Raw genomic sequence first — 25,728 nt, 5'->3', positions numbered from 1 at the left:
CGTAGTATAGAGGTTATAGAGGTTATAGTGGTAGTAGGAACAGTAGTATAGAGGTTATAGTGGTAGTAGGAACAGTAGTATAGAGGTTATAGTGGTAGTAGGAGCAGTAGTATAGAGGTTATAGAGGTTTAGTGGTAGTAGGAACAGTAGTATAGAGGTTATAGAGGTAGTAGGAACAGTAGTATAGAGGTTATGTGGTAGTAGGAACAGTAGTATAGAGGTTATAGATGGTAGTAGAACAGTAGTATAGAGGTTATAGAGGTTATAGTGGTAGTAGGAACAGTAGTATAGAGGTTATAGAGGTTATAGTGGTAGTAGGAACAGTAGTATAGAGGTTATAGAGGTAGTAGGAGCAGTATTATAGAGGTTATAGAGGTAGTAGGAACAGTAGTATAGAGGTTATAGTGGTAGTAGGAGCAGTAGTATAGAGGTTATAGAGGTTATAGTGGTAGTAGGAACAGTAGTATAGAGGTTATAGTGGTAGTAGGAACAGTAGTATAGAGGTTATAGTGGTAGTAGGAGCAGTAGTATAGAGGTTATAGTGGTAGTAGGAACAGTAGTATAGAGGTTATAGTGGTAGTAGGAGCAGTAGTATAGAGGTTATAGTGGTAGTAGGAACAGTAGTATAGAGGTTATAGTGGTAGTAGGAACAGTAGTATAGAGGTTATAGTGGTAGTAGGAACAGTAGTATAGAGGTTATAGTGGTAGTAGGAACAGTAGTATAGAGGTTATAGTGGTAGTAGAAACAGTAGTATAGAGGTTATAGAGGTTTGTTAGTAGGAATAGTATAGAGGTTATAGAGGTTATAGTGGTAGTAGGAACAGTAGTATAGAGGTTATAGTGGTAGTAGGAACAGTAGTATAGAGGTTATAGAGGTTATAGTGGTAGTAGGAACAGTAGTATAGAGGTTATAGAGGTAGTAGGAACAGTAGTATAGAGGTTATAGAGGTTATAGTGGTAGTAGGAACAGTAGTATAGAGGTTATAGTGGTAGTAGGAACAGTAGTATAGAGGTTATAGTGGTAGTAGGAACAGTAGTATAGAGGTTATAGTGGTAGTAGGAACAGTAGTATAGAGTTATAGAGGTTTGGTAGTAGGAACAGTAGTATAGAGGTTATAGTGGTAGTAGGAACAGTAGTATAGGGGTTATAGTGTAGTAGGAACAGTAGTATAGAGGTTATAGGGTTATAGTGGTATAGGAACAGTAGTATAGAGGTTATAGAGGTTATAGTGGTAGTAGGAACAGTAGTATAGAGGTTATAGTGGTAGTAGGAACAGTAGTATAGAGGTTATAGAGGTTATAGTGGTAGTAGGAACAGTAGTATAGAGGTTATAGTGGTAGTAGGAACAGTAGTATAGAGGTTATAGAGGTTATAGTGGTAGTAGGAACAGTAGTATAGAGGTTATAGAGGTAGTAGGAACAGTAGTATAGAGGTTATAGTGGTAGTAGGAACAGTAGTATAGAGGTTATAGAGGTTATAGTGGTAGTAGGAACAGTAGTATAGAGGTTATAGTGGTAGGAGGAACAGTGTATAGAGGTTATAGAGGTAGTAGGAACAGTAGTATAGAGGTTATAGAGGTAGTAGGAGCAGTAGTATAGAGGTTATGGGTTATAGTGGTAGTAGGAACAGTAGTATAGAGGTTATAGTGGTAGTAGGAACAGTAGTATAGAGGTTATAGTGGTAGTAAACGTGTTAGAGGTTATAGTGGTAGTAGGAACAGTAGTATAGAGGTTATAGAGGTTATAGTGGTAGTAGGAACAGTAGTATAGAGGTTATAGAGGTAGTAGGAACAGTAGTATAGAGGTTATAGAGGTAGTAGGAACAGTAGTATAGAGGTTATAGAGTTTGTGGTAGTAGGAACAGTAGTATAGAGGTTATAGTGGTAGTAGGAACAGTAGTATAGAGGTTATAGTGGTAGTGGAACAGTAGTATAGAGGTTATAGTGGTAGTAGGAACAGTAGTATAGAGGTTATAGAGGTTATAGTGGTAGTAGGAACAGTAGTATAGAGGTTATAGAGGTTTGTGGTAGTAGGAACAGTAGTATAGAGGTTATAGAGGTTATAGTGGTAGTAGGAACAGTAGTATAGAGGTTATAGAGGTTATAGTGGTAGTAGGAACAGTAGTATAGAGGTTATAGAGGTTATAGTGGTAGTAGGAACAGTAGTATAGAGGTTATAGAGGTAGTAGGAGCAGTAGTATAGAGGTTATAGAGGTAGTAGGAACAGTAGTATAGAGGTTATAGAGGTTATAGAGGTAGTAGGAACAGTAGTATAGAGGTTATAGAGGTTATAGTGGTAGTAGGAACAGTAGTATAGAGGTTATAGTGGTAGTAGGAACAGTAGTATAGAGGTTATAGTGGTAGTAGGAGCAGTAGTATAGAGGTTATAGTGGTAGTAGGAACAGTAGTATAGAGGTTATAGTGGTAGTAGGAACAGTAGTATAGAGGTTATAGTGGTAGTAGGAACAGTAGTATAGAGGTTATAGTGGTAGTAGGAACAGTAGTATAGAGGTTATAGTGGTAGTAGGAACAGTAGTATAGAGGTTATAGAGGTTATAGTGGTAGTAGGAACAGTAGTATAGAGGTTATAGTGGTAGTAGGAACAGTAGTATAGAGGTTATAGTGGTAGTAGGAACAGTAGTATAGAGGTTATAGTGGTAGTAGGAACAGTAGTATAGAGGTTATAGTGGTAGTAGGAACAGTAGTATAGAGGTTATAGTGGTAGTAGGAACAGTAGTTGGGTTATAGAGGTTATAGTGGTAGTAGGAACAGTAGTATAGAGGTTATAGAGGTTTAGTGGTAGTAGGAACAGTAGTATAGAGGTTATAGGGTTGTGGTAGTAGGAACAGTAGTATAGAGGTTATAGAGGTTATAGTGGTAGTAGGAGCAGTAGTATAGAGGTTATAGAGGTTATAGTGGTAGTAGGAACAGTAGTATAGAGGTTATAGAGGTTATAGAGGTAGTAGGAGCAGTAGTATAGAGGTTATAGTGGTAGTAGGAACAGTAGTATAGAGGTTATAGTGGTAGTAGGAGCAGTAGTATAGAGGTTATAGAGGTAGTAGGAACAGTAGTATAGAGGTTATAGTGGTAGTAGGAACAGTAGTATAGAGGTTATAGAGGTTATAGTGGTAGTAGGAACAGTAGTATAGAGGTTATAGTGGTAGTAGGAACAGTAGTATAGAGGTTATAGTGGTAGTAGGAACAGTAGTATAGAGGTTATAGTGGTAGTAGGAACAGTAGTATAGAGGTTATAGAGGTAGTAGGAACAGTAGTATAGAGGTTATAGTGGTAGTAGGAACAGTAGTATAGAGGTTATAGTGGTAGTAGGAACGTAGTATAGAGGTTATAGAGGTAGTAGGAACAGTAGTATAGAGGTTATAGTGGTAGTAGGAACAGTAGTATAGGTTATAGAGGTTATAGTGGTGTAGGAACAGTAGTATAGAGGTTATAGTGGTAGTAGGAACAGTAGTATAGAGGTTATAGTGGTAGTAGGAACAGTAGTATAGAGGTTATAGTGGTAGTAGGAACAGTAGTATAGAGGTTATAGTGGTAGTAGGAACAGTAGTATAGAGGTTATAGTGGTAGTAGGAACAGTAGTATAGAGGTTATAGAGGTAGTAGGAACAGTAGTATAGAGGTTATAGAGGTTATAGTGGTAGTAGGAACAGTAGTATAGAGGTTATAGAGGTTATAGTGGTAGTAGGAACAGTAGTATAGAGGTTATAGTGGTAGTAGGAACAGTAGTATAGAGGTTATAGAGGTAGTAGGAACAGTAGTATAGAGGTTATAGTGGTAGTAGGAACAGTAGTATAGAGGTTATAGAGGTTATAGAGGTAGTAGGAGCAGTAGTATAGAGGTTATAGTGGTAGTAGGAACAGTAGTATAGAGGTTATAGTGGTAGTAGGAACAGTAGTATAGAGGTTATAGTGGTAGTAGGAACAGTAGTATAGAGGTTATAGAGGTAGTAGGAACAGTAGTATAGAGGTTATAGTGGTAGTAGGAGCAGTAGTATAGAGGTTATAGAGGTTATAGAGGTTATAGTGGTAGTAGGAACAGTAGTATAGAGGTTATAGATGTTATAGTGGTAGTAGAAACAGTAGTATAGAGGTTATAGTGGTAGTAGGAACAGTAGTATAGAGGTTATAGAGGTTATAGTGGTAGTAGGAACAGTAGTATAGAGGTTATAGAGGTTATAGTGGTAGTAGGAACAGTAGTATAGAGGTTATAGGGTTTGTGGTAGTAGGAACAGTAGTATAGAGGTTATAGAGGTTATAGAGGTAGTAGGAACAGTAGTATAGAGGTTATAGAGGTTATAGAGGTTATAGAGGTAGTAGGAACAGTAGTATAGAGGTTATAGTGGTAGTAGGAACAGTAGTATAGAGGTTATAGAGGTTATAGTGGTAGTAGGAACAGTAGTATAGAGGTTATAGAGGTTATAGTGGTAGTAGGAACAGTAGTATAGAGGTTATAGTGGTAGTAGGAACAGTAGTATAGAGGTTATAGTGGTAGTAGGAACAGTAGTATAGAGGTTATAGTGGTAGTAGGAACAGTAGTATAGAGGTTATAGTGGTAGTAGGAACAGTAGTATAGAGGTTATAGAGGTAGTAGGAACAGTAGTATAGAGGTTATAGTGGTAGTAGGAACAGTAGTATAGAGGTTATAGTGGTAGTAGGAACAGTAGTATAGAGGTTATAGAGGTAGTAGGAACAGTAGTATAGAGGTTATAGTGGTAGTAGGAACAGTAGTATAGAGGTTATAGTGGTAGTAGGAACAGTAGTATAGAGGTTATAGAGGTTATAGTGGTAGTAGGAACAGTAGTATAGAGGTTATAGAGGTAGTAGGAACAGTAGTATAGAGGTTATGGGTTATAGTGGTAGTAGGAACAGTAGTATAGAGGTTATAGTTATAGTGGTAGTAGGAACAGTAGTATAGAGGTTATAGAGGTTATAGTGGTAGTAGGAACAGTAGTATAGAGGTTATAGAGGTTATAGTGGTAGTAGGAACAGTAGTATAGAGGTTATAGAGGTTATAGTGGTAGTAGGAACAGTAGTATAGAGGTTATAGTGGTAGTAGGAACAGTAGTATAGAGGTTATAGTGGTAGTAGGAACAGTAGTATAGAGGTTATAGTGGTATAGGAACAGTAGTATAGAGGTTATAGTGGTAGTAGGAAGTGTTGAGGTTATGTGGTAGTAGGAACAGTAGTATAGAGGTTATAGTGGTAGTAGGAACAGTAGTATAGAGGTTATAGAGGTTATAGTGGTAGTAGGAACAGTAGTATAGAGGTTATAGTGGTAGTAGGAACAGTAGTATAGAGGTTATAGAGGTTATAGTGGTAGTAGGAACAGTAGTATAGAGGTTATAGTGGTAGTAGGAACAGTAGTATAGAGGTTATAGTGGTAGTAGGAACAGTAGTATAGAGGTTATAGTGGTAGTAGGAACAGTAGTATAGAGGTGAGGTTATAGTGGTAGTAGGAACAGTAGTATAGAGGTTATAGTGGTAGTAGGAACAGTAGTATAGAGGTTATAGTGGTAGTAGGAACAGTAGTATAGAGGTTATAGTGGTAGTAGGAACAGTAGTATAGAGGTTATAGAGGTATGAGTAGGAACAGTAGTATAGAGGTTATAGAGGTAGTAGGAACAGTAGTATAGAGGTTATAGAGGTTTGTGGTAGTAGGAACAGTAGTATAGAGGTTATAGAGGTAGTAGGAACAGTAGTATAGAGGTTATAGTGGTAGTAGGAACAGTAGTATAGAGGTTATAGTGGTAGTAGGAACAGTAGTATAGAGGTTATAGTGGTAGTAGGAACAGTAGTATAGAGGTTATAGTGGTAGTAGGAACAGTAGTATAGAGGTTATAGTGGTAGTAGGAACAGTAGTATAGAGGTTATAGTTTGTGGTAGTAGGAACAGTAGTATAGAGGTTATAGAGGTTATAGTGGTAGTAGGAACAGTAGTATAGAGGTTATAGTGGTAGTAGGAACAGTAGTATAGAGGTTATGTGGTAGTAGGAACAGTAGTATAGAGGTTATAGTGGTAGTAGGAACAGTAGTATAGAGTTTGAGGTTATAGTGGTAGTAGGAACAGTAGTATAGAGGTTATAGTGGTAGTAGGAACAGTAGTATAGAGGTTATAGTGGTAGTAGGAACAGTAGTATAGAGGTTATAGTGGTAGTAGGAACAGTAGTATAGAGGTTATAGATTTGGTAGTAGGAACAGTAGTATAGAGGTTATAGAGGTAGTAGGAACAGTAGTATAGGTTATAGAGGTTATAGTGGTAGTAGGAACAGTAGTATAGAGGTTTAGGGTTTAGTGGTAGTAGGAACAGTAGTATAGAGGTTATAGTGGTAGTAGGAACAGTAGTATAGAGGTTATGTTGTGGTAGTAGGAACAGTAGTATAGAGGTTTATATAGTGGTAGTAGGAGCAGTAGTATGAGGTTATAGAGGTTATATGGTAGTAGGAAGTAGTTAGATTATGGGTGGTAGTGGAACAGTAGTATAGAGGTTATAGGTGCGTTATGGGTAGTAGGAACAGTAGTATAGAGGTTATAGTGGTAGTAGGAACAGTAGTATAGAGGTTATAGTTGTGGTAGTAGGAACAGTAGTATAGAGGTTATAGAGGTTATAGTGGTAGTAGGAACAGTAGTATAGAGGTTATAGTGGTAGTAGGAACAGTAGTATAGAGGTTATAGTGGTAGTAGGAACAGTAGTATAGAGGTTATAGAGGTTATAGAGGTTATAGTGGTAGTAGGAACAGTAGTATAGAGGTTATAGAGGTATAGGAGTAGGAACAGTAGTATAGAGGTTATAGTGGTAGTAGGAACAGTAGTATAGAGGTTATAGTGGTAGTAGGAACAGTAGTATAGAGGTTATAGTGGTAGTAGGAACAGTAGTATAGGGTTAGGTTATAGTGGTAGTAGGAACAGTAGTATAGAGGTTATAGTGGTAGTAGGAACAGTAGTATTTATAGAGGTTATAGTGGTAGTAGGAACAGTAGTATAGAGGTTATAGTGGTAGTAGGAACAGTAGTATAGAGGTTATAGAGGTTATAGTGGTAGTAGGAACAGTAGTATAGGTTTGGGTTATAGTGGTAGTAGGAAGTAGTATGAGGTTATGAGTTGTAGTAGGAACAGTAGTATAGAGGTTATAGAGGTTATAGTGGTAGTAGGAACAGTAGTATAGAGGTTATAGTGGTTAGTAGGAACAGTGTTGAGGTTATAGGTTTGTGGTAGTAGGAACAGTAGTATGGGTTATAGGTGTAATAGTATAGAGGTTATGGTTTGGTAGTAGGAACAGTAGTATAGAGGTTACTATAACGAAGGACAGCGCCGGAAGAAGATGGCTGCCGTTTTACAGCCCTCTAACCAATTGTACTATTATGTGTGTTTTTCCGCGTTATTTGTAATTTATTTTGTACATAATGTTTCTGCCATCGTCTCTATAACCAAAGAGAGCTTCTGGATATCAGGACAGCGATTACTCACCTCGCGTTGAACGAACACTTTTTCTTCAACGGGCGTTCGCGAAGGATATTCTACAGACTCCCGACAAGGCCCAGATCCCCGTCATTCGCGTGAGGAAGAGAGCGGAGATATCGTGGGCGTAGGTCGGGTGCCTTGTGAGGATCCGGCGGCGAACGAGTAAACTGCCTCTCCCATCAATCCTAATAGCCAACGTTCAAGCTTTGGAGAATAAAATGGACGATTTAAGATTACGGTTATCCTACCAACGGGACATTAAAAACTGTAATATCTTATGTTTCACGGAGTCGTGGCTGAACGACGACAATGATAACATTCAGCTGCAGCTATACGCTACATCGGCAGGACAGAACGGCAGACTCGGGTAAGACGAGGGTGGCGGTCTCTGTATATTTGTAAACAACAGCTGGTGCACCAAATCAAATACTAAGGAAGTCTCAAGGTTTTGCTCGCCTGAGGTAGAGTATCTTATGATAAGCTGCAGACCACACTATTTACCAAGAGAGTTTTCATCTATATTTTTCATAGCTGTCTATTTACCACCACAAACCAATGCTGGCATTAAGATTGCACTGAATGAGTTGTACAAGGCCATTAATCAACAGGAAAACGCTCATCCAGATGCAGCGCTCCTAGTAGCAGGGGACTTTAATGCAGGGAAACTTAAATCCGTTCTACCTAATTTCTACCAGCATGTTAAATGTGCAACCAGAGGGAAAAAAACTCTAGACCACCTTTACTCCACACACAGAGACGCATACAAAGCTCTCCCTCGCCCTCCATTTGGCAAATCTGACCATAACTCTATCCTCCTGATTCCTGCTTATAAGCAAAAACTGAAGCAGGAAGCACCAGTGATTCGGCTAATAAAAAAGTGGTCAGATGACGCAGATGCTAAGCTACAGGACTGTTTTGCTAGCACAGACTGGAACATGTTCGGGATTCTTCAGACAGCATTGAGGAGTACACCACATCAGTCACTGGCTTCATCAATAAGTGCATCGATGATGTCGTCCCCACAGTGACCGTGCGTACATACCCCCAACCAGAAGCCATGGATTACAGGAAACATCCGCACTGAGCTAAAGGGTAGAGCTGCCGCTTTCAAGGACGGACTCCTAACCCGGACGCTTATAAGAAATCCCGCTATGACCTCCGACGAACCATCAAACAGGCAAAGAGTCAATACAGGTCTAAGATTGAATCATACTACACTGGCTCTGACGCTCGTCGGATGTGGCAGGGCTTGAAAACTATTACAGACTACAAAGGGAAGCACAGCCGCGAGCTGCCCAGTGACACAAGCCTACCAGACCAGAGCTAAACCACTTCTATGCTCGCTTGAGGCAAGCAACACTGAAGCATGCATGAGAGCACCAGCTGTTCCGGACGACTATGTGATCACGCTCTCCGTAGCCGATGTGAGTAAGACTTTTAAGCAGGTCAACATTCACAAGGCCGCAGGGCCAGACGGATTACCAGGACGTGTACTCCGAGCATGTGCTGACCAACTGGCAAGTGTCTTCACTGACATTTTCAACATGTCCCTGACTGAGTCTGTAATACCAACATGTTTCCAAGCAGACCACCATAGTCCCGTGCCCAAGAACTCTAAGATAACCTGCCTAAATGACTACCGACCCGTGGCACTGACGTCTGTAGCCATGAAGTGCTTTGAAAGACTGGTCATGGCTCACATCAACAGCATAATCCCAGAAACCCTAGACCCACTCCAATTTGCATACCGCCCCAACAGATCCACAGATGATGCAATCTCTATCGCACTCCACACTGCCCTTTCCCACCTGGACAAGAGGAACACCTACGTGAGAATGCTATTCATTGACTACAGCTCAGCATTCAACACCATAGTGCCCTCAAAGCTCATCACTAAGCTAAGGATCCTGGGACTAAACACCTCCCTCTGCAACTGGATCCTGGACTTCCTGACGGGCCGCCCCCAGGTGGTAAGGGTAGGTAACAACACATCTGCCACACTGATCCTCAACACGGGGCCCCTCAGGGTGCGTGCTCAGTCCCCTCCTGTACTCTCTGTTCACCCATGACTGCATGTCCAGGCACGACTCCAACACCATCATTAAGTTTGCCGACGACACAACAGTGGTAGGCCTGATCACCGACAACGATGAGACAGCCTATAGGGGGAGGTCAGAGATCTGGCCGTGTGGTGCCAGGACAACAACCTCTCCCTCAACGTGACCAAGACAAAGGAGATGATTGTGGACTACAGGAAAAAAAAGAGGACTGAGCACGCCCCCATTCTCATCGACGGGGCTGTAGTGGAACAGGTTGAGAGCTTCAAGTTCCTTGGTGTCCACATCACCAACGAACTATCATGGTCCAAACACACCAAGACAGTCGTGAAGAGGGCACGACAAAGCCTATTCCCCCTCAGGAGACTAAAAAGATTTGGCATGGGTCCTCAGATCCTCAAAAATTCTACAGCTGCACCATCGAGAGCATCCTGACTGGTTGCATCACCGCCTGGTATGGCAACTGCTTGGCCTCTGACCGCAAGGCACTACAGAGGGTGGTGCGTACGGCCCAGTACATCACAGGGGCAAAGCTCCCTGCCATCCAGGACCTCTATACCAGGCGGTGTCAGAGGAAGGCCCTCAAAATTGTCAAAGACTCCAGTCACCCTAGTCATAGACTGTTCTCTCTGCTACCATACGGCCAGCGTACCGGAGTGCCAAGTCTAGGTCAAAAGACTTCTCAACAGCTTCTACCCCCAAGCCATAAGACTCCTGAACAGCTAATCATGGCTACCCGGACTATTTGCACTGCCCCCCCACCCCATACTTTTTACGCTGCTGCTACTCTGTTAAGTATTTATGCATAGTCACTTTAACTCTACCCACATGTACATATTACCTCAACTACCTCAACTAGCCGGTGCCCCCGCAATTGACTATGCAACGGTACCCCCTGTATATATAGCCTCCCTACTGTCACTTTATTCTATTGTATATAAGCCTCCCTACTGTCACTTTATTTTTACTTCTGCTCTTTTTTTTCTCAACACTTTTTTGTTGTTGTTTTATTCTTACTTTTTTGTTTAAAATAAATGCACTGTTGGTTAGGGCTGTAAGTAAGCATTTCACTGTAATGTCTGCACCTGTTGTATTCGGCGCATGTGACCAATAAAATTTGATTTGATTTGATTTGATTTATAGAGGTTATAGTGGTAGTAGGAACAGTAGTATAGAGGTTATAGTGGTAGTAGGAACAGTAGTATAGAGGTTATAGTGGTAGTAGGAACAGTAGTATAGAGGTTATAGTGGTAGTAGGAACAGTAGTATAGAGGTTATAGAGGTTATAGTGGTAGTAGGAACAGTAGTATAGAGGTTATAGTGGTAGTAGGAACAGTAGTATAGAGGTTATAGTGGTAGTAGGAACAGTAGTATAGAGGTTATAGAGGTAGTAGGAACAGTAGTATAGAGGTTATAGTGGTAGTAGGAACAGTAGTATAGAGGTTATAGAGGTAGTAGGAACAGTAGTATAGAGGTTATAGTGGTAGTAGGAGCAGTAGTATAGAGGTTATAGAGGTTATAGTGGTAGTAGGAACAGTAGTATAGAGGTTATAGTGGTAGTAGGAACAGTAGTATAGAGGTTATAGAGGTTATAGAGGTAGTAGGAACAGTAGTATAGAGGTTATAGAGGTTATAGAGGTAGTAGGAGCAGTAGTATAGAGGTTATAGAGGTAGTAGGAACAGTAGTATAGAGGTTATAGAGGTTATAGTGGTAGTAGGAACAGTAGTATAGAGGTTATAGAGGTTATAGTGGTAGTAGGAACAGTAGTATAGAGGTTATAGTGGTAGTAGGAACAGTAGTATAGAGGTTATAGAGGTAGTAGGAACAGTAGTATAGAGGTTATAGAGGTTATAGTGGTAGTAGGAACAGTAGTATAGAGGTTATAGTGGTAGTAGGAGCAGTAGTATAGAGGTTATAGTGGTAGTAGGAGCAGTAGTATAGAGGTTATAGTGGTAGTAGGAACAGTAGTATAGAGGTTATAGTGGTAGTAGGAACAGTAGTATAGAGGTTATAGAGGTTATAGTGGTAGTAGGAACAGTAGTATAGAGGTTATAGAGGTTATAGAGGTAGTAGGAACAGTAGTATAGAGGTTATAGTGGTAGTAGGAGCAGTAGTATAGAGGTTATAGTGGTAGTAGGAACAGTAGTATAGAGGTTATAGAGGTTATAGTGGTAGTAGGAACAGTAGTATAGAGGTTATAGAGGTTATAGTGGTAGTAGGAGCAGTAGTATAGAGGTTATAGAGGTAGTAGGAACAGTAGTATAGAGGTTATAGAGGTTATAGTGGTAGTAGGAACAGTAGTATAGAGGTTATAGTGGTAGTAGGAACAGTAGTATAGAGGTTATAGTGGTAGTAGGAACAGTAGTATAGAGGTTATAGTGGTAGTAGGAACAGTAGTATAGAGGTTATAGTGGTAGTAGGAGCAGTAGTATAGAGGTTATAGTGGTAGTAGGAGCAGTAGTATAGAGGTTATAGAGGTTATAGAGGTTATAGTGGTAGTAGGAACAGTAGTATAGAGGTTATAGTGGTAGTAGGAGCAGTAGTATAGAGGTTATAGTGGTAGTAGGAACAGTAGTATAGAGGTTATAGAGGTTATAGTGGTAGTAGGAACAGTAGTATAGAGGTTATAGTGGTAGTAGGAACAGTAGTATAGAGGTTATAGTGGTAGTAGGAACAGTACTGTATTAGGACATCCTAATGATATAACCCTATATACCCTGTGGCCAGACAGACAGAAACTAAGACCAACACAGCATTATATAATGAATGGAGCGTTTGTCCTTGTCTAAGGTTAAGTTGAAGGACCTTCTGCAGGACAAGTCAGCAATACGGCATTGCCTTAACTCTGTGTGTGTGTGTGTGTGTGTGTGTGTGTGTGTGTGTGTGCGTTTGTGTGTGTGTGTCGACAGGCTGCAGGTATGTGAGTAAAGCAGCTGCCAAGACCCAGATGGAGTTTGAATACGATGGGCCTTCCATGAAGACAGAGGTCCCCGGACCGCGCTCCAAGGTACCCCACCACGCAGTGGGCTAATGCTGGGCCTGATTCCATGTGTGTCAGTCAAAGCAGAATGAACCAGTAAGAGGAGGAGTTATTTGTTAAAAGGCTTGTTCTGTTTGTCCTGTTCCGTGGTGACCTCTGTGTGACCCTGCGATGGGAACACAGTGGACTTTACACACCCATACTGAACACTCTGTTACACACAGGCATCGTCCCAAATGGAACCCTGTTCCCTGTATACTGCGTTTGACCAGGGCCCATAGGGCAGTGCACTATGGAGGGAATAGGGTGCCATTTGGGAGACATTTACAGACTGTCGAGGAACCACCCTGACATAACATCTCTCTCCTCCCCCACCAGGAGCTGACCAAACAGTTGGGAGAGATGCAGGTACGGCAAGAGAGGGTGTGTGAGTGTTGAGTGTGTGTGGCTGTTTTCATGATGGAATAAAAATATGCATTCTTCGGGGACACACAGCGCAGACACACACAGTCTGTTTTGGTGTTTAATAGTGTATATTATTAAATAGACTGAGTTAACATGATGACTACCTTATCTCTCTGTCTAGACTGAGTTAACATAATTACTACATTATCGCTCTGTCTAGACTGAATTAACATAATTACTACCTTATCTCTGCGTTAACGTAATGACTACCTTATCTCTCTCTGTCTAGACTGAGTTAATATAATGACTACCTTATCTCTGCGTTAACATAATGACTACCTTATCTCTCTCTGTCTAGACTGAGTTAATATAATGACTACCTTATCTCTGCGTTAACATAATTACTACATTATCGCTCTGTCTAGACTGAATTAACATAATTACTACCTTATCTCTGCGTTAACATAATGACTACCTTATCTCTCTCTGTCTAGACTGAGTTAATATAATGACTACCTTATCTCTGAGTTAACATAATGACTACCTTCTCTCTCTCTGTCTAGACTGAGTTAATATAATGACTACCTTATCTCTGCGTTAACGTAATGACTACCTTCTCTCTCTCTGTCTAGACTGAGTTAACATGACTACCTTATCTCTGCGTTAACGTAATGACTACCTTCTCTCTCTCTGTCTAGACTGAGTTAACATGATGACTACCTTATCTCTGCGTTAACGTAATGACTACCTTCTCTCTCTCTGTCTAGACTGAGTTAACATGATGACTACCTTATCTCTGCGTTAACGTAATGACTACCTTATCTCTCTCTGTCTAGACTGAGTTAATATAATGACTACCTTATCTCTGCGTTAACATAATTACTACATTATCGCTCTGTCTAGACTGAATTAACATAATTACTACCTTATCTCTGCGTTAACGTAATGACTACCTTATCTCTCTCTGTCTAGACTGAGTTAATATAATGACTACCTTATCTCTGCGTTAACATAATGACTACCTTATCTCTCTCTGTCTAGACTGAGTTAATATAATGACTACCTTATCTCTGCGTTAACATAATTACTACATTATCGCTCTGTCTAGACTGAATTAACATAATTACTACCTTATCTCTGCGTTAACATAATGACTACCTTATCTCTCTCTGTCTAGACTGAGTTAATATAATGACTACCTTATCTCTGAGTTAACATAATGACTACCTTCTCTCTCTCTGTCTAGACTGAGTTAACATGATGACTACCTTATCTCTGCGTTAACATGTGACTACCTTATCTCTCTCTGTCTAGACTGAGTTAATATAATGACTACCTTATCTCTGCGTTAACATAATTACTACATTATCGCTCTGTCTAGACTGAATTAACATAATTACTACCTTATCTCTGCGTTAACGTAATGACTACCTTATCTCTCTCTGTCTAGACTGAGTTAATATAATGACTACCTTATCTCTGCGTTAACATAATTACTACATTATCGCTCTGTCTAGACTGAATTAACATAATTACTACCTTATCTCTGCGTTAACGTAATGACTACCTTATCTCTCTCTGTCTGGACTGAGTTAATATAATGACTACCTTATCTCTGCGTTAACATAATGACTACCTTATCTCTCTCTGTCTAGACTGAGTTAATATAATGACTACCTTATCTCTGCGTTAACATAATTACTACATTATCGCTCTGTCTAGACTGAATTAACATAATTACTACCTTATCTCTGCGTTAACATAATGACTACCTTATCTCTCTCTGTCTAGACTGAGTTAATATAATGACTACCTTATCTCTGAGTTAACATAATGACTACCTTCTCTCTCTCTGTCTAGACTGAGTTAATATAATGACTACCTTATCTCTGCGTTAACGTAATGACTACCTTATCTCTCTCTGTCTAGACTGAGTTAATATAATGACTACCTTATCTCTGAGTTAACATAATGACTACCTTCTCTCTCTCTGTCTAGACTGAGTTAATATAATGACTACCTTATCTCTGCGTTAACGTAATGACTACCTTCTCTCTCTCTGTCTAGACTGAGTTAACATGATGACTACCTTATCTCTCTCTGTCTAGACTGAGTTAATATAATGACTACCTTATCGCTGAGTTAACGTAATGACTACCTTATCTCTCTCTCTCTCTCTCTCTCTCCCTCTGTCCCTCTCTCTCTCTCCCTCTCTGTCTCTCTCTCCAGAACGTGGGAGCAATCAATTTCTTCTGTAACTATGAGGAGAGCAGAGGAAACTACCTGGTGGATGTGGACGGAAACCGCATGCTGGACGTCTACACACAGATCTCCTCCATCCCTATTGGTTAGTACACAGATCTCCTTATTCCTTATTGGTTAGTACACAGATCTCCTCCATCCTTATTGGTCAGTACACATATCTCCTCCATCCTTATTGGTTAGTACACAGATCTCCTCTATTCCTATTGGTTAGTACACATATCTCCTCTATTCCTGTTGGTTAGTACACAGATTCATCTATTCCTATTGGTTAGTATGCAGATCTCCTCTATTCCTATTGGTTAGTACGCACATCTCCTCAATTCATATTGGTTAATACACAGATCTCCTCTATTCCTATTGGTTAGTACACAGATCTCCTCTATTACTATTGGTTAATACACAGGCCTACTCCACCCTTATCGGTTGGTGTCTAGAAGATCTAGCTAGTCATGTGTTCTATAGTTTGACAGAGTAGCATGCTGGATGTAAGCAACTTATCTGTAGTTTTGACACCACAGCACTTCTCCCTGGCAGGTATTGACCTTGCTGCAACCCTAAAAACTCGCAAGGTTAGCGGTTCTCTGTAGCTCAGTTGGTAGAGCATGGTGCCTGCAACGCCGGGATAGTGAGTTTGATTCCCGGGAATACTCATGCGTAAAATTTCGGCAAGCATGACTGCAAGTCTCTTTGGTTGAAAGAGTCTGCTTTATATTCTGATATTATTGTTATATTATATAATATTATGATATTATTATGATATTATGATATTATTATTATATGATATTAATATATTATGATATTATAATTATTATATTATTATCTGATATTATTATGTTATATTATGATGTTATTATATTATATCACGCTGCAAACCAAAAGCTACATACCTGAGAGGACCTTTTTTAGCGTGACATTGCTACACAGAGAGCAACTGGAGGTGAGAGACTTAGATTACATTACAGTGGTTTGGGGTAAGGCCACATAGAGCAGTTAATGATTACCTTGTCCTTACACAACAAGTTCCTATCAGGTATGTAGCTTTTAAAGTATCGATTGGGGACTATTTGTGGAGGAATGTAACTGTTTTTCTGGGTGATTTGGGATGTTTTATTTGTGCTTCCATTCCTGTGGCGTTCCTCATGAGAGCCAGTTTCATCATAGCGCTTGATGTTTTTTGCGACTGCTCTTGAAGAAACTTTCAAAGTTCTTGAAATGTTCCGTATTGACTGACCTTCATGTCTTAAAGTATTGATGGACTGTCGTTTCTCTTTGCTTATTTGAGCTGTTCTTGCCATAATATGGACTTGGTCTTTTACCAAATAGGGCTATCTTCTGTATACCACCCCTACCTTGTCACAACACAACTGATTGGCTCAAACGCATTAAGAAGGAAAGGAATTTCACAAATTAATTTTTAAGAAGGCACAACTGTTAATTGAAATGCATTCCAGGTGACTACCTCATGAAGCTGGTTGAGAGAATGCCAAGAGTGTGCAAATAATAAATTATCAACCCTGCAAGCAATTCAAGACAATATTATTATGGTGGGGGATTATAATTCTGTTTTAAATAGCTCAATGGACCGTAAAGGAAATCACACCACAAACAATCACCCACATGCTCTTAAGGAAATTGTGAATGTCATGGATACATTAGAACTAGTAGATATATGGAGGCTTAAATATCCTGATCTAGTGAGATATACATGGCGGAGACTGAATCAAGCTAGTCGTCTTGACTTCTTTCTTATCTCATTCTCGTTGGCACCAAAAGTTTAAAAAAGTGTTGATAGGGGACAGAATGCGGTCGGACCATCATATAATTGGCATATACATTACTCTTACTGAATTTCCACGTGGGCGAGGATATTGGAAATTTAATCAAAGCCTATTGGATGATAATTTATTTATAATTAGAACAAAGGAATTTATAACTGACTTTTTCCGACATAACATAGGTACAGCAAATCCCCTTATTGTATGGGACACCTTTAAATGTGCCTTTAGAGGCCATGCAATTCAGTACTCATCTCGAAAACAAAAGCAATTTAGGTCAAAAGAGTTTATACTAACAAAGGAAATAGAAAGTCTAACAGAACAGATAGATGGCAATAAAAACTGTAACATAGAGGCACAGAATAAATTAGAGGAAAAACAAAAAGAAATGGAGAAACTTATTCAAGAAAGATCAAGTGTAATATATTATAAAAATAAAACAAACTGGATGGAATATGGGGGAAAATGCACAAAATTATTTTTTAATCTTCAACATAGGAATGCTACCAAAAATAACTTAATGAAACTGGTTAAAATTGACGGAGTCACCCATGATTCACCAAATTATATTTTGAAGGAGGAAACAAAGTACTTTAAGCATATGCTTTCTTTTCAGTCGCCTCCATCTCCTCTAACTGAAGCTAATTGTAGTGATTTTTTTTCTATTGATAATGTCAAATTAACAGCCATACAGAAAGACTCATGTGAAGGTGAAATTACAGAGGAGGAACTTCTGGATGCAATTAAAGACTTTAAGTCTGGGAAAACTCCAGGGTTGGATGGCATACCAGTCGAGGTATACCAAACCTTTTTTGATATACTAAGAGGACCGTTATTAGCATGTTTTAACCACTCCTATGTAAATGGTAGATTATCTGACACTCAAGAAGAAGTTCTGATCTCATTATTACTGAAACAGGATACAAGTGGAAAAAATAAAGATCCAGTCCATTTAAAAAATTGGAGGCTCCTTACACTTCAGTGTTGTGATGCAAAAATTCTAGCAAAATGTATAGCGCATATAATTAAAAAGGTATTGTCGGATATTATTAATTCTAATCAGACAGGTTTTTTACATGGAAGATACATTGGAGATAATATAAGGCAAGTATTGGAAACAATAGAACACTATGGAAAATATGGGAAACCAGGCCTGCTATTCATAGCAGACTTCGAAAAGGCATTTGATAAAGTATGACTGGGGTTTATATATAAATGCCTGGAGCATTTCAATTTTGGAGAATCTCTTATAAAATGGGTCAAAATTATGTATAGTAACCCAAGGTGTAAAATAGTAAATAATGGCTATTTCTCAGAAAGTTTTAAACTGTCAAGAGGAGTGAAACAAGGTTGTCCACTATCGGCATATCTATTTATTGTGGCCATCGAGATGTTAGCTATTAAAATCAGATCCAATAATAATATCAGAGGATTAGAAATACAGGGCTTAAAAACAAAGGTGTCATTGTACGCTGATGATTCATGTTTTCTTTTAAATCCACAACTAGAATCCCTCCACAGCCTCATAGAGGATTTAGATACATTTTCTAACCTCTCTGGATTACAACCAAATTATGACAAATGTACTATATTATGTATTGGATCACCAAAAAATAAAATTTTTACATGACCATGTAGTTCACCAATAAAATGGTCTGATGGTGATGTGGATATACTCGGAATACATATCCCAAAGGAAATAAATGATCTCACTTCAATACATTTTAATAGAAAGTTAGCAAAAATAGATAAGATCTTACTACCATGGAAAGGAAAATACCTGTCAATTTGTGGAAAAATCACCCTGATTAACTGTCACGCGAACTGTATGCGGTAGCGAAGTTAAAAGCAGGACACAGAGCGGCTGGCAACGTTTTTTACAGAACACAGTAAAATCAACGTACAAAACAACAAACCTCCAAACAGGGAGGAAAGCACAAAGACCCGTACATACAAGAACTGCCAGAATGACAACAAACAATAACACACAAAATACCAATATATCTCTTCCCAACTATTTTGCAATCTATATGGGACGGCTGTCAATCCTTTGGTCCTTAAGTGAAACTGATATACTTTTTTATTTATCACAGTTTTCCTTAACCAATTATGTTCTTTAATGCAAGGCCGACAGACAAGTTCCTTACTTTCTCCCCCTTCCACTTTCCTCTTCCACTTTTGCGGTAAGGCTGCAATTATTTGGTTGTAATTTTGGGTAGAGCAGACATTTCCATATGTTTTTGTTAGCTGCATGTGCGACATAACTCCACCAGTCCTACCGATGATATCATTTACGAAGATTATACCTTTTTTAAACATTCTGTCAAAAAATAAAGGTTTTTTGTCAATTAGTATATTTGAATTTAACCACAATATTTGTTGCATTATTTGTTCTGTCGTTTCTGGAGGATTAAATTGAAATTGCAACCAACTTTCTATGGCTTGTTTTAGAAATAGTGACATTTGGGAGATTATTTCCTTTTCAAATAACTGAAAGTGAGAGGTTGTAATCTGAATAAAGGGAAAAAGGCCTTTCTTGAACATTGGGTGAGACAATCTTACTAATTTGCTTGAGAACCAGTTCGGATTTAAGTATAACTTTTGTATGAGCTTTTAGTGATAGGTCTAATGCTTTAATATTTAATAATTTCTGTCCTCCGAATTCATTTTCATTATATAAATATGCTCTTTTAATTTTGTCTGGCTTGCCGTTCCAAATAAAATTGAATATTTTTTTCTCATATAATTTAAAAAACTGTTCGCTAGGCGTAGGCAAGACCATAAGCAAATAGGTACATTGATAGAAGTTACAATCTATCTGCAATATTAAGCTGATCTACCCCCCAAAAAGAGTGTGCAAAGCTGTCATCAAGGCAAAGGGTGGCAATTTGAAGAATATAAAATATATTTTGAATTGTTTAACACTTTTTTGGTTACTACATAATTCCATATGTGTAATTTCATAGTTTTGATGTCTTCACTATTATTCTACAATGTAGAAAATAGTAAAAATAAAGAAATACCCTGGACTGAGTAGGTGTGTCCAAACTTCTGACTGGTACTGGCTTGCGAAAGTATTCACCCCCCTTTGCATTTTTCCTATTTTGTTGCTTTACAACCTGGAATTAAAATGGATTTTTTGGGGTTTGTATCATTTGATTTACACAACATGCCTACCACTTTGAAGATGCAAAATATTTGGGGGTGAAACAAACAAGAAATAAAACTGAAAAACTGAAAACTTGAGCGTGCATAACTATTCACCCACCCAAAGTCAATACTTTGTAGAGCCACCTTTTGCAGCAATTACAGCTGCAAGTATCTTGGGGTATGTCTCTATAAGCTTGGCACATCTAGCCACTGGGATTTTTGCTCATTCTTCAAGGCAAAACTGCTCCAGCTCCTTCAAGTTGGATGGGTTCCGCTGGTGTACAGCAATCTTTAAGTCATACCACAGATTCTCAATTGGATTGAGGTCTGGGCTTTGACTAGGCCATTCCAAGACATTTAAATGTTTCCCCTTAAACCACTGGAGTGTTGCTTTAGCAATATGCTTAGGGTCATTGTCCTGCTGGAAGGTGAACCTCCGTCCCAGTCTCAAATCTCTGGAAGACTGAAACAGGTTTCCCTCAAGAATTTCCCTGTATTTAGCGCCATCCATCATTCCTTCAATTCTGACCAGTTTCCCAGTCCCTGCCGATGAAAAACATCCCCACAGCATGATGCTGCCACCACCATGCTTCACTGTGGTGATGGTGTTCTCGGGGTGATGAGAGGTGTTGGGTTTGCGCCAGACATGTTTGCTTATTTTTGCTTTTTTCTGGTCACTCTTTCGTAAAGCCCAGCTCTGTGGAGTGTACGGCTTAAAGTGGTCCTATGGACAGATACTCCAATCGCCGCTGTGGAGCTTTGCAGCTCCTTCAGGGTTATCTTTGGTCTCTTTGTTGTCTCTCTGATTAATGCCCTCCTTGCCTGGTCCGTGAGTTTTGGTGGGCGGCCCTCTCTTGGCAAGTTTGTTGTGGTGCCATATTCTTTCCATTTGTTAATAATGGATTTAATGGTGCTCTGTGGGATGTTCAAAGTTTCTGATATTTCTTTATAACCCAACCCTGATCTGTACTTCTCCACAACTTTGTCCCTGACCTGTTTGGAGAGCTCCTTGGTCTTCATGGTGCCGCTTGCTTGGTGGTGCCCCTTGCTTAGTGGTGTTGCAGACTCTGGGGCCTTTTAGAACAGGTGTATATATACTGAGATCATGTGACAGATCATGTGACACTTAGATTGCACACAGGTGGACTTTATTTAACTAAGTATGTGACTTCTGAAGGTACTTGGTTGCACCAGATCTTATTTAGGGGCTTCATAGCAAAGGGGGTGAATACATATACACGCACCACTTTTCTGTTATTAATTTTTTATAATTGTTTGAAACAAGTTCTTTTTTTCATTTCACTTCACCAATTTGGACTATTTTGTGTATGTCCATTACATGAAATCCAAATAAAAATCAATTTAAATGACAGGTTGTAATGCAACAAAATAGGAAAAACGACAAGGCACTGTATATATACAGTTGAAGTCATTGTTAACTATAGTTTTGGCAAGTTGGTTAGGACATCTACTTTGTGCAAGACACAAGTACTTTTTTCAACAATTGTTTACCAACAGATTATTTCACTTATAATTCACTGTATCACAATTCCAGTGGGTCAGAAGTTTACATACACTTAAGGTGACTGTGCCTTTAAACAGCTTGGAAAACTCCAGAAAATGATGTCATGGCTTTAGAAGCTTCTGATAGGCTAATTGACATCATTTGAGTCAATTGGAGGTGTACCTGTGGATGTATTTCAAGGCCTACCTACAAACTCAGTGTCTCTTTGCTTGACATCATGGGATAATCAAATGAAATCAGCCAAGACCTCAGAAAAAAAATTGTAGACCTCCACAAGTCTGGTTCATCCTTGGGAGCAATTTCCAAACGCCTGAAGGTACCACATTCATCTGTACAAACAATAGTACGCAAGTATAAACACCATGGGACCATGCAGCCGTCATACCGCTCAGGAAGGAGACGCGTTCTGTCTCCTAGAGATGAACGTACTTTGGTGCGAAAAGTGCAAATCAATCCCAGAACATCTTGTGTTCTTGTGAAGATGCTGGAAGAAACGGATACAAAAGTATCTACAGTAAAACGAGTCCTATATCGACATAACCTGAAAGGCCGCTCAGCAAGGAAGAAGCCACTGCTCCAAAACCGCCATATAAAAGCCAGACTACGTTTTTTTTGGTCTGATGAAACAAAAATAGAACTGTTTGGCCATAATGACCATCGTTATGTTTGGAGGAAAAAGAGGGGGCTTGCAAGCCGAAGAACACCATCCCAACCGTGAAGCACAGGGGTGGCAGCATCATGCTGTGGTGGTGCTTTGCTGCAGGAGGGACTGGTGCACTTCACAGAATAGATGGCATCATGAGGAAGGAAAATTATGTGGATATATTGAAGCAACATCTCAAGACATCAGTCAGGAAGTTAAAGCATGGTCGCAAATGGGTCTTCCAAATGGACAATGACCCCAAGCATACTTCCAAAGTTGTGGCAAAATGGCTTAAGGACAACAAAGTCAAGGTATTGGAGTGGCCATCACAAAGCCCTGACCTCAATCCTATAGAAAATTTGTGGGCAGAACTGAAAAGCGTGTGCGAGCAAGGAGGCCTACAAACCTGACTCAGTTACACCAGCTCTGTCAGGAGGAATGGGCCAAAATTCACCCAACTTATTGTGGGAAGCTTGTGGAAGGCTACCTGAAACGTTTGACCCAAGTTAAACAATTTAAAGGCAATGCTACCAAATACTAATTGAGTGTATGTAAACTTCTGACCCACTGGGAATGTGATGAAATAAATAAAAGCTTAAATAAATAATTCTCTACTATTATTCTGACATTTCACATTCTTAAAATAAAGTGGTGATCCTAAGACAGGGATCTTTTACTAGGATTAAATGCCAGCGATTGTGAAAAACTGAGTTTAAATGTATTTGGCTAAAGTGTATGTAAACTTCCGACTTCAACTGTATATTAGTTATGGTAGGGTATTTATTAGTTATGATGAGGTCTAGGACAGGTAGGGTATTTATTAGTTATGATGAGGTCTAGGACAGGTAGGGTATTTATTAGTTATGATGACGTCTAGGACAGGTAGGGTATTTATTAGTTATGATGACGTCTAGGACAGGTAGGGTATTTATTAGTTATGATGAGGTCTAGGACAGGTAGGGTATTTATTAGTTATGATGAGGTCTAGGACAGGTAGGGTATTTATTAGTTATGATGAGGTCTAGGACAGGTAGGGTATTTATTAGTTATGATGACGTCTAGGACAGGTAGGGTATTTATTAGTTATGATGAGGTCTAGGACAGGTAGGGTATTTATTAGTTATGATGAGGTCTAGGACAGGTAGGGTATTTATTAGTTATGATGAGGTCTAGGACAGGTAGGGTATTTATTAGTTATGATGAGGTCTAGGACAGGTAGGGTATTTATTAGTTATGATGAGGTCTAGGACAGGTAGGGTATTTATTAGTTAACCATGATGACGTCTAGGACAGGTAGGGTATTTATTAGTTATGATGAGGTCTAGGACAGGTAGGGTATTTATTAGTTAACCATGATGACGTCTAGGACAGGTAGGGTATTTATTAGTTATGATGAGGTCTAGGACAGGTAGGGTATTTATTAGTTAACCATGATGACGTCTAGGACAGATAGGGTATTTATTAGTTATGATGAGGTCTAGGACAGGTAGGGTATTTATTAGTTATGATGAGGTCTAGGACAGATAGGGTATTTATTAGTTATGATGAGGTCTAGGACAGATAGGGTATTTATTAGTTATGATGAGGTCTAGGACAGGTAGGGTATTTATTAGTTATGATGAGGTCTAGGACAGGTAGGGTATTTATTAGTTATGATGAGGTCTAGGACAGATAGGGTATGTATTAGTTATGATGAGGTCTAGGACAGATAGGGTATATATACTGCTGCTACTCATTAGCCTTGGTGACTTTTAAGCATTGTATTTCAGGCTGGATCGTGACCTGACAGAGTAGCAAACATATTCTGCTCTCTCTCTCTCTCTCTCTCTCTCCGGTTCAGCTTCTACATACTGTACGCTGCTCTGCACTTCAAAGGCTTGATAGATAGTGCTGGTGTCCCAAATGGCACCCTTTTCCCTTTATAGTGCACTACTCTTGACCAGAGCGCTATGTAGGGAATAGAGTGCCATGTAGAGCCTACGTGGAGTGTTTCTAGGACTCTGGACGTCTTATCTGAGACTGAGAGAGAAGCCATCTGTTCAGGGACTGACTTATTCATCTCCTATCTGGTGTATGAGGGAAAACTGGCTCTGTGTGTGTGTGTGTGTGTGTGTGTGTGTGTGTGTGTGTGTGTGTGTGTGTGTGTGTGTGTGTGTGTGTGTGTGTGTGTGTGTGCGTGTGCGTGTGTGTGTACGGTTGGCATATTTGACATTTCCCTAAGGACCAGATTATATGCTGTACGAGATAGCAGGTTAAGGACCAGATTATATGCTGTAGAAGATAGCAGGTTAAGGACCAGATTATATGCTGTAGGAGTTAGCAGGTTAAGGACCAGATTATATGGTGTAGGAGTTAGCAGGTTAAGGATCAGATTATATGCTGTAGGAGTTAGCAGGTTAAGGACCAGATTATATGCTGTAGGAGATGGCAGGTTAAGGACCAGATTATATGCTGTAGGAGTTAGCAGGTTAAGGACCAGATTATATGCTGTAGGAGTTAGCAGGTTAAGGATCAGATTATATGCTGTAGGAGTTAGCAGGTTAAGGACCATATTATATGCTGTTGGAGTTAGCAGGTTAAGGACCCGATTATATGCTGTAGGAGATGGCAGGTTAAGGACCAGATTATATGCTGTAGGAGTTAGCAGGTTAAGGACCAGATTATATGCTGTAGGAGTTAGCAGGTTAAGGACCAGATTATATGCTGTAAGAGTTAGCAGGTTAAGAACCAGATTATATGATGTAGCAGTTAGCAGGTTAAGGACCAGATTATATGATGTAGCAGTTAGCAGGTTAAGGACCAGATTATATGCTGTAGGAGTTAGCAGGTTAAGGACCAGATTATATGATCTAGGAGTTAGCAGGTTAAGGACCAGATTATATGCTGTAGGAGTTAGCAGGTTAAGGACCAGATTATATGCTGTAGGAGCTAGCAGGTTAAGGACCAGATTATATGCTGTAGGAGTTAGCAGGTTAAGGACCAGATTATATGCTGTAGGAGTTAGCAGGTTAAGGACCAGATTATATGCTGTAGAAGTTAGCAGGTTAAGGACCAGATTATATGCTGTAGGATTTAGCAGGTTAAGGACCAGATTATATGCTGTAGGAGTTAGCAGGTTAAGGCCAGTGATGTAGTAAACATATAGTAGGTCAACTGACCACCATTCATGGTAAATAAAGTAACGGCCTGTATATTTTCAATGCATTTTTCTGCGATAGGTGAGTAACTGCTCGATCAAAATAAAGAATGTATGAACAGCGTTTACCCTCCACTACCCCACTGGTTATGGTTAGTGATAAAGTGTTTGTGGGACATTCCTTCAGACAGATCAGTGAACTACGGTAGGGTTAGTCTCTCTGGGATGGTGTTCTCTCTCTCAGGGGAATAATGCTGCCATAGTAACACATAGCCCTGGTTGCTAGGGTTACCAGAAGCATGTCCCGACGTAAACTCGC

At 39.5% G+C, this 25,728-nt stretch overlaps 1 protein-coding gene across 1 annotated transcript in view; it reads left to right on the top strand.

Annotated features, from left to right (window-relative positions):
- abat (4-aminobutyrate aminotransferase) overlaps positions 1-25,728 on the top strand; it is a 90,545-nt gene that overhangs the window by 43,069 nt on the left and 21,748 nt on the right. The window contains exons 3-5 of the mRNA XM_045214328.1: positions 12,440-12,537; positions 12,889-12,918; positions 15,145-15,262. Of these exons, the coding sequence (XP_045070263.1) occupies positions 12,440-12,537; positions 12,889-12,918; positions 15,145-15,262 (246 nt within the window). The remainder of the gene's footprint in view (positions 1-12,439; positions 12,538-12,888; positions 12,919-15,144; positions 15,263-25,728) is intronic.

This window comes from Coregonus clupeaformis, unplaced genomic scaffold, assembly GCF_020615455.1.
Source record: "Coregonus clupeaformis isolate EN_2021a unplaced genomic scaffold, ASM2061545v1 scaf0235, whole genome shotgun sequence".
NCBI lineage: Eukaryota > Metazoa > Chordata > Actinopteri > Salmoniformes > Salmonidae > Coregonus > Coregonus clupeaformis.
This window is presented reverse-complemented; position numbering and strand designations above follow the sequence as displayed.